We start from the raw sequence: 13,422 nt of genomic DNA, 5'->3' as shown, positions 1-13,422 counted from the left end.
CCATCTGATCTTAGTACAAGTATAATGTAGTAGTATATTGCTAATGTACCAGTACCGGTACACTAGCAGCCCCAATGATACTGTTGACAGCTCTGTTTGTAAGAATATGTTATGTTAGCTCAAAAGAGATTCTTGAGCTAACATAATCGTTAGATTTAAAGACTGATGGGTCAAACTGCTAAACAGACATAAATCCTGGAGGTTATGACCTTTAATAGTGAACAGCTTTTCAGCACATCATATAGTTTGGAGCTTTGACTACTACAATCAGCCGCTAAAGGGCTGCTAACTGCTCATCTGAAAACTAGGTGATGCAATCAGCTACATTTTGTGGGAAACAGTTGTTACAGCTTGCTCAGACATTTTTAGTAGGTTACATTATAAGTAATGTCTTCTTGCCTAAATAAATGTCACTACTTGTGATTTTAGAAAATGGACTCTTTCCAATTATAATAGAGCAGGAATGAGGTCTAAAACTATAAAATGCATCCTCCTTTAGCTTAGTGGGGGTGACGTTAGCTTTTTACTTCTGCTGATTGTGTTCATGCTTCAACGATCATAAAAGTGGTGTTTATTTGTGAAGATTGCCGAGTGAAACCTGTAAGAATCATAAATGTTCGTTTATGAGACCAAGATTTTCTGCAATAATCCAACATCCATTTGAATGGAACTAGTGTCACTATTCACTAATAGTGATTCACTAATCACTAGTGATGGCGAGATGAAGCTTCCTGAAGCATTAAAGCTTTCCATCCAATTGGTTCGCTCATGTGCCGACGCTTCACGGAGCTTCATCTGCTCTACTGCGCCACCAAGTGAACAATACATGTAAAACAGGCAGAGTGATCATAACGACACCATGGCTTTGGTGTGTGAAGCTTTAAATTGAATAAATGATGTTTGTGACGCCAATACATCAGTTATTAACTTATTAATATTGTGTCTATCTTTATGATATAATGGCGGGGTCAAAATTAAAAGTCGAAACAAATTGGGAGAGGGTTGTGATGTGACTGTGGGTCAGTGGTTAGAATATCCGACTTTCAGTCAGAGGATTGGTGTTTCGAGCCTCAGCTCCACTAGTCCATGTTGATGTGTCCAATTTAAAAAAAAAAAAAAAATAAGAACTTTTCCACAGTGCTGGGCTTTTTGAGACTATTTCGCGTGCTTTATAAAATACCCTTTCACAGCACACATGAAGCTGGGTACAGAGAGGAAGGGGGGAAATCCATTGAGTTTTGCTGCCTCTTATATTTCAAATCGCACGGCAAACCCACGAACCATTTTCTGAATCAGTCACATGGTACGGCCGGCTCAGAGGCTTCGAACGTCACCACATACGTCATCGACACAAGCCTCGATCTTCACCAAAATCTACCTGGATTACTCGACACACGCATCGAAGCCTCGACACGAAAGGACACATCACTACTAATCAATATTGTGAGCTAAAAGGTTAGCATGGAGCTTATTTACCAGTAATCCTGTGGAGCGGGCCTGCGTGCGTAACCGGGCGATACACACTGACATTGATGAGCTGTGCGACTCCGCGGGCGGCATTTAAAACCATTTAAGTACCATAGGGAAACAATGGTTTCGCTAGCGACGCATTTTTGAGAGTCGCGTCTGATGTGAATGGCCCCTAAGAAGGCTGTGCTGAAGTCAACAGAAAAGATGCTTAAAGCAAATAAATATTTTTTGACTCAACAGAAAATGTAAAGTTATTTTAAGGTATAAAAGATAATACAATTTCCTGCCCAAAAATAAACTGTTTACAACATAATCAGTGAAGTCTTTGGATAATACTTTCTGCTTATTAAGCTGTCACAACAAAAATAATGTAATAGTAACGTGCTGTTTAACATTGTGAAGAAATGTCCTATATTATACAAATGAAATATCCAGCCAAGGTTTAAATACATACAATTTCTATGGAAGTCATTTCATTTATGGCTACTAGAAGTACGGAAACAACATACCTTATGTCACCTGCTCGACAGGTGGACTGGTTATCAAGAAAGCTGCTGAGCAGTCAAGTGCCTCTTATTGCAAACAATGCCATGCTGCCAAGTGCACTTGAACAAGTATCATCACTAAAGTCAAATATATTTTCCTCTTACAATGAAAATAGTTTTGGTGCAATAATGAGGTGCAGAAACTACATCTAAAAGGTTTGAGCTAACTCTATATTGAGATTTGACTTTTTAGGGATTTCAAGCTTACTGGCTGCATTTAGTCAACATAAGAGAAGACCTGAGACATGTAAGTGACTCTAGGCCAGCTGACTCCAAATGACTGCCTTTGATCAGCAACACTCGTGAAACCACCATTGGCATTTTGTGCAAAGATCGAACAACATTGATTATTACACCATTACCATTGTGTAAGTCTGTTGTTGTTCTTGATATACAACTGTCCTGTGTTTTGATGAGTATTGTTGCACATAGTTAAGGAACGGGGACATTATGAGAACATTTGAGTTTTCCTTGGTTGGGTAAAATGATCATGTTTGATTATGATGTCTATGTATGTGTGGTGCTGATCGTGACTTTTCCAGGCTATGGCTTGAATGCATATGTGTGTGTGCCTGCTCCTGTTGAGTGCTGGTGACTGTACCTCCACCAACAGGCCCATCAGAGCTGCAGACTGGTATTTCACCTTTTTTTTCACCTTTTTTTGTGAAAGACGTTCTCATTTTTTGTGTAAGAGATGTTCTCATTTTCTGACAAATATTTTGGAATGCAACAATAGAAAAACATAGCATCACAGACCCATTATTATTTCCCAGTCTAATTTGGTGTTGGGCCCCGACTCAGACTCTGAATAACACTGAGGGAGACACATTTACATTATATCTGTGTATCATTTTCATCATTTCCTCTCACGGTCGCTGCTTTGCTTTCTGTGGGTGTGTTTCTGAGCATCCAGACATGTCACCCCCTCCAGCAGCATGGGAGTCCCGTGATGTGGGTCTGTACAGAGAGGGAGAAAGGGATGAGGGCAAGGGGAGAGTTTGTGTTCACTCCTGGTAATACTCCTGGTAATACACATGTTGTCCATTACTTTCTGTATCTGGACACTGCTGCTCTTGATTCTGTCTTCTAATTCCACTGAATCAAGTAACTGAAAGAGTTGTATTGTATTCATTCCCAACAATGGGACTTCTGATTGTTACAGTACTCACAGGCAATCTTAGATCTTCTTTGATCCTCCTGGAGCTGATCATTGGCTGAGCCTTTGCCATTTTGGTTATTCTCTGATCCAGTCGAATAGTCGTTTTTCTTTTTCTTCCTCGCCTTTCTGGTTTTGGCTGCCATTTCAAAGCGTTTGATATAATTTTAGCTGAACAGCCGATCATTTTCTGCACTTCTTTATAGGTTTTCCGCTCTTTTATTAATTTCTTAATCAAAGAACGCTCTTCTTCTGAACAGTGTCTTGAACGACCCATTGTACTCTGTTTTTCAAGGACAAATGCTCAGCAGTCAGCCACCTGTTTAACACCTATTTTGTTCACATAATCAATGACCTCACTAATTGAACTCGGCACTGCTATTTTTTTTAACACGCCCCTTTCAGTAAATTATTCAGTTTCACAGAATCAGCAGCATGCACGTCATGCCTGTTGATTTTCTATACTTTCACTAAACCTTCTAGAAACTTACTTGCAGTGTAGAAGTTGAAATTCTAACAAAAACAGTGATTTATCTTGCTAGTGATGTGGGACTGCTATTATTTTGAACACAACTGTACATGAACCATCATAAGACACTCACACATGGAATTCAACTCCGAGTCGAATTGAACGGACCTACAAGCCTCCCTTCCCAACGCAATCACACCCTCCTGCACATTCACACACTTAATGAGTGGAGTCTACATTTTATTTAGTTAACTTAATCACGGACATTTAAATGCCATCTCAGGACTCTATTTGAGTTTCTCTTGTTGTTCATAGACAGTGGGCCCAAGACTGTATAGAGTCTATTCCAGAGATTGTTTTTTGATTTGACCAGAAGACAGTAAAAAGCGAATGAACATGTATTTCGGTTTGTGTATTTTAATGAAACAAGTGCCTTTTGTAGCGAGGGTATTAGCAGGCTATCCAGGCTCACCCTCTAACCACTTCAATTGACGGGAAACCTACGCTACAGTGTAGAGAACACAATGCATACTCATTTGATTTTGTGTGTGTGTGTGTGTGTGTGTGTGTGTGTGTGTGTGTGTGTGTGTGTGTGTGTGTGCGTGCGCGTGCGTCAGCACATACCAATGACCTTGGCCTGGAATCTGACCTTCAGACTACTGCCTTTTCTCCCTCTGGTTACCAGAGTGATCTCCTCCTGCAGCACCCCCTCCTGGTGAGTCCTGTACTCGCACGTTACCTTTACTCCTCCTTGAAGAGAAAGAGAGGGTTCATCAACATATATACATTTACTTACACTATTCAGTCTCATCAAGGAAAGAAGCGAGGCAGGATGAGAGAGGCACAGTAGTATTTTCTTCTGGTGCAATTTGAAACCTTCTTTGTCTGTGCAGGATATTGCTCCCTTAGCACTGCATCAAAACAGTGTCTCCTGAGCGGCATGCTACATATTTGATGCACAGACATCATAAAGTCTCTTAGGAATGCTAGGCATCTTCAGATAGAATTAAAAAAATATCTACATATATTCTACATTCAACAACTACAGTCGCTTGATGTGTTGACAATGTGCCAGTATGTTTTTGCTGATGAAACTGTAATGAAATAAGACCTCCATGAAGAAAGCCAGAGTTACGGCTTTAACACACCGCAGGCATGACCAATAAACAACACAAATAACGCAAAATACTCAGCTGCAAATATGTCTCCTCTTGTCAAGGTTGAAAGGAGTACTCAGGAGTACACCGTCTTTGTTCGGACTACAGAGTCTCTCTGCTGTTGTACCAACACATTTGTGTTTTGAATGTGTCCATTTAACACAGCGTGATTGCGTGACTGCTTTCAGAGTTGAAGTACTATGATTACAACAACAGGTTGAACAATTATATTATAATCATGGGAATTAATGGCACAAAACAGCACCCCCAGTGTGTGAAGGCTATTCAGTTACTAGTGGAACAGTCGCCAGCTAGGCAAGGATGCAGGATTTCAGTTCTCTATGGCACCTACTAAGTATGCTTGCTCGAGGGAGACACCTTACAGTGGGTACATCCCAAGTCTCTAAATTGCATCCCCGTTTCCCTCACTTGCGTCCTTTCCTTGTGTCTTAGTCCCTCCTACCAGGGATACATGGAGAGATCCAAGGAAACCAAGCGAGGAGAGAAGACACAAGGAAATATGTTTTAAGAGACATGAGACGTCCTTTCCTCTGAAGCGCCACATGAAGCGACGTCGGTTTATGATGACTGCGGCCGACTGACAGCTGATCACATCTGATCATCTGTCAGCTTACCAGCTGACGGAGTTTTGTCCAGAGAGTTTTTACGAACATTCCAATAAAAATGCACTTAAAATATTGATCAAAAATGATTGTATGTTTTCAGTTGATTTAATGGTGTTAAACTACTACTTATATTAATAAAGACAAAGTTATCATGACTCAGAGTGGAGATGGTTTCTCTGTCGTCTGTTACCGTTTAATAAACTGCATTGAGTTTTTTTATACTGTGATGTGTCCTGCTTATACGCGCAGGATCGATTTCTACCAGCGGAATGAATCTTTATTTATTTATTATTTACCTCGGTATGTTTTGAAATTCTGATTGTGACATCATTATAAAATAACCCACAATATAAATATACTTTCTCTTACATTTCTATTACATGTTGTAAAAAGTGTTTCCTCTCTCCAGCTCTCTGATTTTAATTAAATACATAATAAAAGTTATTGAGGGAAACAACAGATCAAATCTTTGAAGACAGTTGTTTGAGGTCCTTTTGTTGTTCAGAACTACAATGAACATATTTTAACCAGATGGTGAATAAGAAAACAGATATAATATATAACTTGAGTTTAATCTGTGATCGTCTCTGGTATGAAACTCCAGCGATCAGTCCGCTCCGCTGCAGCGTCCAATCACATAACAGATGAACAGTGAGGGTGAGTGTCCAGCGTTAAAACACTTCCTGGAAGCTTGCTCTCGGGGCTCCTCGATCATGGCTCTTCCGATTTCCCTCCTCGCTCCTCCGAGCCGAATAAGAGCTTTGGGATGGCCGTCAAGATGGCAGCGCAGAACCACTTCCGGTTCAATCGAGGAGCGAGGAAACGACAATTTAGAGACTTGTGATGTACCCAGTGTCTTATGAACTAGTGATGGCGAGATGAAGCTTCCTGAAGCATTGAAGCTTTCCATCCAATTGGTTCGCTCATGTACCGGAGCTTCATGGAGCTTCATCTGCTGTACTGCGCCACCAAGTGGACAATAGATGTAAAACAGGCAGTGTGTGAAGCTTTAAATTGAATAAATTATGTTTGTGACGCCAATACATCAATTATTAACTTATTAATATTGTGTATCTTTATGATATAATGGCGGGGTCAAAATCAAAACTCGAAACAAATTGGGAGAGGGTTGTGATGTGGGTCAGTGGTTAGAATATCTGACTTTCAGTCAGAGGATTGGTGTTTTGAGCCTCGGCTCCGCTAGTTCATGTTGATGTGTCCAATTATTTTAAAGTAAAAATAAGAACTTTTCCACAGTGCTGGGCTTTTTGAGACTATTTTGCCTGCTTTATAAAATACCCTTTCACATGCACACATGAAGCTGGGTACAGAGAGGAAGGGTGGGAAATCCATTGAGTTTCTCTGCCTCTTACATTTCAAATCGCACGGCAAACCCACAAACCATTTTCTGAATCAGTCACGTGGTACGGCCGGATCGCGAGGCTTCGAATGTCACCGCATACGTCATCGACACAAGCCTCGATACGCGCTTCACCAAAACAGAGCTGCCAACTTTTCAAAAAACCTTGGAGTGAGATTTTGTGGGGGGTGACCAACATTTTGCCGCGCACGCAGCCACACACGTTGGTGGCTCAAATATCAGGAAATTGGAATTATTTTGGCGTTGTACCCATGTTGTACCCTGCATTCTGGTGGTTTGTGGGGCCCAAAGTCGTTGATAGGGGCGGCCTACTGGAGATGGACAACATTGGTTACATTCTGTGAAGCAAAGACATAGCTGATGGTCCACCCCCAGGACATTTTGGTTGAAGTAGATGTTATTTCATGCATTCTAGTGGATTTTTGGGTGGTATGCTAAAGATGTAGCCTGGTACCAGCTGAATTTAGCCCCGTCCACAACATTTGATGTCTGGAAGTTCGGTCTGGCACTGCTCCGTTGGGGAGAAATTATCCAAAAGCAAAAATTAAAAAAGAATATTGTGTGTGCAGTCACATGGTAGTAAAAACAATATCAGTATACTCCTTTAAAAGTTTACGCGTTGGTGCCTTGCTGTCGAATCACACTCAAAAGCGGCTTCGTCTGCGAGCGAGATCCCCTTAGTACCGGTGGCCGCACAGAAAGAATGGAAAAAATAATAATCGAAAAATATGTTTTATTTTGGAAAATGACCGGATACATGCGTCTGAGCCTCTTAGTCTTGACACATGTCAAGAGGTTACGTGATAACGTTACTCCGAAAATGAAACTAAAATGTACGTTTCAACTCTGCTGGAGAGCCGGTGTTCTGGATAAAATTAATGGCAGAATATCCTGAAAACCTGCAAGCAACATCCAAACCATGAATGTGAATACAGATCGCGATCAGTAGTGTTGCTGCTAGGTGTGGAAACCATGAGTGTGAGTAGGGACACCATGAATGTGAATACAGATCGCGATCAGTAGTGTTGCATGCTGCTGGGTGTGGAAACCATGAGTGTGAGTAGGGATGCGAGGACTACTATAAATGTTAGTCAGTGATCATCAACATTATGTATTAGAGTAAATTTAACATTTTCTCTGAGCCATAGAATATAGTCGTGGCTGGCGATCTCAGAGGCAGGGCTGCTTGATGACGGAGGCCCACCGGGGTCTCCCCGGTGTCCCCCATGGCCAGTCTGCCCCTACCTTGAGGTAAATAGGATGTATATGCAGCGAATAGGTTTACAGATGCGCTCCTTAGCGCCATTTATCGTCGGGAGTTTGAAAAGGAACGAACGCGCCTCGGCCCAAAATCAGAATATTTTTTTTGCCGTGAGAAATTGGTTGTGTGGCGTGAGTGCGTGTGAAAACATGCAAAAGCGTGTGTCACACGGCGAAACTGTGAGAGTTGGTAGCTCTGCCAAAATCTACCTGGATTACTCGACACGCGCATCGAAGCCTCAACACGAAAGGACACATCACTATTATAAACCCACAATCCACCTGGACCACCCTTAAGTGGTCCTCTATACCAGTGATTCTTAACAATAGGGTCGCGGCCCCCCATTGGGCCGGGAGCGCCACTTAGAGGGCTGCCAAAAACGTTCTGTTTTTCACTTGTAGGCCGCGGGACCGCATAGGTAATGATTTGAAGACACCAGAGATATTACTGTTATCCACGAGACGCTCAGTTACAATATAGCTTCCCACCAGTTGGTGGCGGTAATGCGTCAATCAGTTGTGTAACAAGCTCTGCATATGCAGAAGAAGAAACTCAGCCAGCAGCCAGCTAGCCTGTAGCGAAAGTTATAGAGAAGTATTTAAAACGATAACATGAAGACGAAAGTGCTGCCGGATATCCCCCCAAACGTCTAAATGTTTGTACAAGTATAATCCTGACTTCACGAAGTAGGGCTTTGTGAACGGAGGCTCAGAGGCGGAGCCCTGAGCCTGTGTGGAGTGAGGGCTAACGCTAGCCTCGCTAGCTAACGCAGCACTGTAGGCTTCCAGCTAAAGCGATATCTAGAGACCAAACATCCAATGCGAAAGCCGGTGGGAATTTTCAAGAGAAAGGACGGGCTGGGATGGGCTCCTGACGCAGAAAATGTCTGCCTTGTCACTGACAAGCAACTCCAAATGTGCTGTGAAAACCAGCTGTCACAGATATGAAGACTGCTGAAGCATATCATTCACAGATTATAATGCTTTTAATTTTCACTTCATTTAATTTGACAAGGTTTTTGCTTGTTAAACTGTAGTGAGATCAGTAGTGAGAGAATGAGATCAATTAGTTAATAAACCAATACAGTGTTAATATTTGAATGGGCCTTTGTACTTGAAAAGTTGAGCCCCGAGGTCAAAAAGGTTAAGAACCCCTGCTCTATACTGCACACAGAGTACCTGAAAACTGTGTGAAGAAAGCAACATTAAGGTTGTGTCTGGAATCATTATTCACGTGGTCAGTAATTGTTTTTCTAGTGTCTGAATTGTAATTCAAATCTGTAGAATATGTTTGAAAACATGTATTGTTTCCCACAATGCACTGTGTACCGATACTGTGTTGTGAAATGGTAAGACTCATTCAAGAGTCTACAGTAATTTGAGCAGCTCTGTGAGAATGTACATGGACACAGCGGTGCTTTGTGCCAAATGCTTCTACTAATAATGAGAGATAAGCTTGCCAACTCTGGACAATTATTTTAAATGATCCCAGTGATCTCAAACCTGTTATCCCCATCTGTAGCGGCTGACATGATACAGTGATACCGCTGTGTCGGCAATAAGCTAAGCTATATCAGCCTCAGCCATTTATCTTTCACCAAAGTATTGAATAAATAGACATTTTAACGTGATGATGGCACTTTGTAGATGAATTGTCGGGGAACCATTAATGGGTGAGAGTGACTAGTGATCTCCTGGCCAGCACCACCCGGTTGGCTTCATCCTCTTCCTCCTCTGTACACTTGACCCATCTGATCGTTGTTGAGATATTTCAGTTTGGACAAAAGTGTTAGACTGACTGGCCAACATTGCCATCCCAAACTGACAGAAATGCTGGACTTTCACTCACTTTTACATCCCTCCTCAGCTTCACCCAGGCTCCACAAGCTGGTGGTGAGCCATCCCAAATCTTTGGCCCAATTAGAATACTGGCAACCATTGATCAGGTCAGCAATCTAACTGTAAACCTGCATGTGTTTCTAAAAAAAGGCAAGTCTGGAACCCTGGAGGTCAACTCATATTTCCCTTTGTGTTTGTGGATCTGAGTGTGTTTGTGGTGGCAGGGGCGTGGTTAGCTCAGCTGCGTGCGTGTGTGCATCCCATATAAACAGTGACTGAGGAGGAGTGGGGAGAGCAGGTAGCAGAGGCGATGCAGCCAGACCCGCTGACAGTCGAGGAGACGACAGATCCCTGCATCTTGCCTATAAATAAAGTGCATTAAGAAACAGCAAACGACCACGTGTTGCCCGATACTCACGAGGTAATGGGGATCGTTACAGTGTTGTAAGTAGAACTGATACTAATGCACAATGTCTCTTGCTTATTACTTAGCTACCAACTCTCACGGTTTCGCCGTGTGACACACGCTTTTGCATGTTTTCACACGCACTCACGCCACACAACCAATTTCTCACGGCAAAAGAAAATTCTGATTTTGGGCCGAGGCGCATTCGTTCCATTTTTAAACTCCCCGATGATAGATGGCTCTAAGGAGCGCATCTGTAAACCTTCGCTGCATAGACATCCTATTTACCCCAAAGCAGGGACGGACTGGCCATAGGGGACACCGGGGAAATAGGCTGACGGCGTTGGGCCGGCCCACCTCCGTCATCAAGCGGCCCTGCCTCTGAGATCGCCGGCCACGACTATATTCTATGCCTCAGAGAAAATGTTAAATTTACTCTAATACATGATGTTGATGATCACTGACTGAGATTTGTAGTAGTCCTCGCGTCCCTACTCACTCTCGTGGTTTCCACACCCAGTATGCAACACTACTGATCGCGATCTGTATTCACATTCATGATTTTGAGTGTGATTCGACAGCATGGCACCAACACGTAAACCTTTAAAGGAGTTTACTGATATTGTTTTTATTACCATGTGACTGCACCTGGGCCGGCAGAGTTAGTTTAGGTTCTGTTACTTAACTTATTGTTTTGTTATGCACCTTCATCTAGGCAAAATGCACCAACGTGTGTGGCTGCGTGCGCTGCAAAATTTTGGTCACCCCTGACAAAATCTCACTCCAAGGTTTTTTGAAAAGTTGGCAGCTCTGCAGCCATTCTGGCATGTCATCATAGTAGTAGACCAAAGGCAGAAAACCAAACAGTGAGGTTGCCTCTGATGTAGACCTCCATACCTAAAGCAACCAGCCACTCATCCATTCATGCACGATCTTGAAGTGAGATCACAACCGTCACCCCTTCAGACTCTCTGACTTTGTGCCAACACAGTTCCTGCCCCATTCAGGCAGTAAACTGTTTTGAATGCTTGGACATACCCTCCAGTGTGGAGTTGATACGTTGGACCCGGAGGTTGGGGAAGCTCCGGGTTGGAGAGGAGGAAGGGAGACAAGAAAGCTCTTTGCCCTGAGTTGGGACATCTGGAACGGTGAAGACAATCTCATAGCAGTGGTGGCTCTTCAGGAAACCCGCCTGGAGAGGGCAACAACAGAGTTGAGGCAGAGTGAAGGAGAATGGGCAGCGGCTAACATGCTGAAAACAGCTGTCTACTGTGGCTGAAAACAACAGCCTGAGAACACGCTGACAGTGACCCACAACAGTTAAGTTGCAGCCAGAAAGCTACATAATTAGCTGAAGCTAAAACAAGCTGTGTAAAACCGAGGGGCGCAGCAGATTCAGCTGATATTTCTCTGGAGGTTCTTCACTTCATAGTGAAGAAACAGCCCCTCTGTTCCATGGATACACACTCTCACACATGGACACACCTTGACCAAATAGCTGCCATCCTTCTCTTGGATAGCAACAAGAGTGCAGAGGTTTGAATCGTCATCTCTCCGCGTTGGAGAGCCGGGGGGCTTGTCGTCGTCAGGGAAACGTACCCCACCGGCCTTGGAGGTGGAGCCTGGGGATGTAATACAAATACAGGTGTTAAATCATCTTGCAACCAAGGCAGGCACAATTATGACGATGTGATGAAAAATAACGGCTAAACGCGAGGACGTGTCTCGACGTTGCAACAAAGCGAAAACTGCAACATGTATTTTATAGAATGCCTCTTCTTTACAGGATTTTAAAAAACAAACAGACAAAAGAGAGCATTCAACAGAAACATGTACATAAATGAATAGAATGCCACTACTTCCAGCTGGGCAGCACCACAAGTTACTAACCAAAGAAAAGCACATGCCTCTGAGCTGAAGAGGCAGGGAGTTGAGAAGTACTCAACCTTGTGACAGCTGACTCTTGTGGTGGCGCAGTCTGGTCTTACTTTGGAAAACAATCTAAACAAAGTCCGAAATTAACAAAAATGAAGGAAGCCATCAAATGCAGATAATGTTAAGAAATGTTCAGCATTCGATAGCTACGCTGCCTATTTCTGTGTATTATCGCTAACATGTTGGAATCCTTTTTACACCGTTTCCCGTGGATCCCTGCATACGATGTCTACACGCACGCACACACACACACACACACACACACACACACACACACACACACACACACACACACACACACACTATCAAACTTACCTTTTCTTCCGGTTGCCATGGTAATGCAGTTAGGAATTGGGAAGTGTCAGACCATGCCCCAGAGATGTCATCACTGGCCTCCAGAGTATGAGGTCAGACAATGACAGAGAGGACAACAGAGAGAGACAGCGCCATGTCTGTGAGGTCAGACAGTTCAAAGTGTACTAAAGTAAAGACAGAGCCTTGAAGCTTGAGCTCTTTTTCCTTCATAAGAGGTGGTGCAGTGTATCAATATCACAGGGGGATTGATCTAACACGTAACTCCCTTCTTGTCTTTCTCTGTCCAAGACTTTGCTCTCTAGTAGGGCTGCAACTAACGATTATTTTAATAATCGATTAATTGGTTGATTATCTTTTCGATTAATTGGATTTAAAAAAAAAAAATCTAAAAAAAATAATAATTTCCAACCATTTATTCAAAAACAGAAGTGACAGTGCAAAACATCTTTTGAAAGTGCACAAACAGGTTGCTTAAGCCCCGAATTAACGTATATAGGTCCTTTTTTAGACATTTTAGTTAAACTGTGTAAAACATTACAATAATCATGAACAAGATGCTACACATCAAATTAAACAAGAGAACCTAGACTACAATAATTAGTCAGCCATTTCAACACAACTCAAACAACTAAAAAGCAAGACAATTCCACACAGATTCCAAATCTATTCACCAAATCCCTCTGCTGCAAAGCATCACCGAGATATGAACCAAAGAACACAAGTCAGCAAATTCCTAATACAAGTTTATTGAACACCATAAGTCATATACAAGTGAAATATAAGGTTTGCTACATGAAAAAATTAAAATGTGACAGATGCGCGAAAATATGCGCAAATATGCCGAAATGCAAATTTTTGAAACC

At 42.5% G+C, this 13,422-nt stretch overlaps 1 protein-coding gene across 1 annotated transcript; it reads right to left on the bottom strand.

The window, feature by feature from the left end:
• Positions 1-2,871: 2,871 nt before the first annotated feature.
• Positions 2,872-12,578, bottom strand: adisspa (adipose secreted signaling protein a; the record flags this gene model as incomplete). Its single annotated transcript, XM_079219266.1, has 5 exons — positions 2,872-2,972; positions 4,265-4,390; positions 11,348-11,501; positions 11,795-11,931; positions 12,560-12,578. The coding sequence occupies 5 exons, from the start codon at positions 12,576-12,578 to the stop codon at positions 2,872-2,874; spliced, it is 537 nt and encodes a 178-aa protein (XP_079075392.1).
• Positions 12,579-13,422: the final 844 nt, after the last annotated feature.

Source organism: Taurulus bubalis (assembly GCF_910589615.1).
Source record: "Taurulus bubalis genome assembly, chromosome: 6".
Taxonomy (NCBI): Eukaryota; Metazoa; Chordata; class Actinopteri; order Perciformes; family Cottidae; genus Taurulus; species Taurulus bubalis.
Note: the sequence above shows the minus strand (reverse complement) of the source record. Positions and strands in the feature narration are given on the sequence as shown.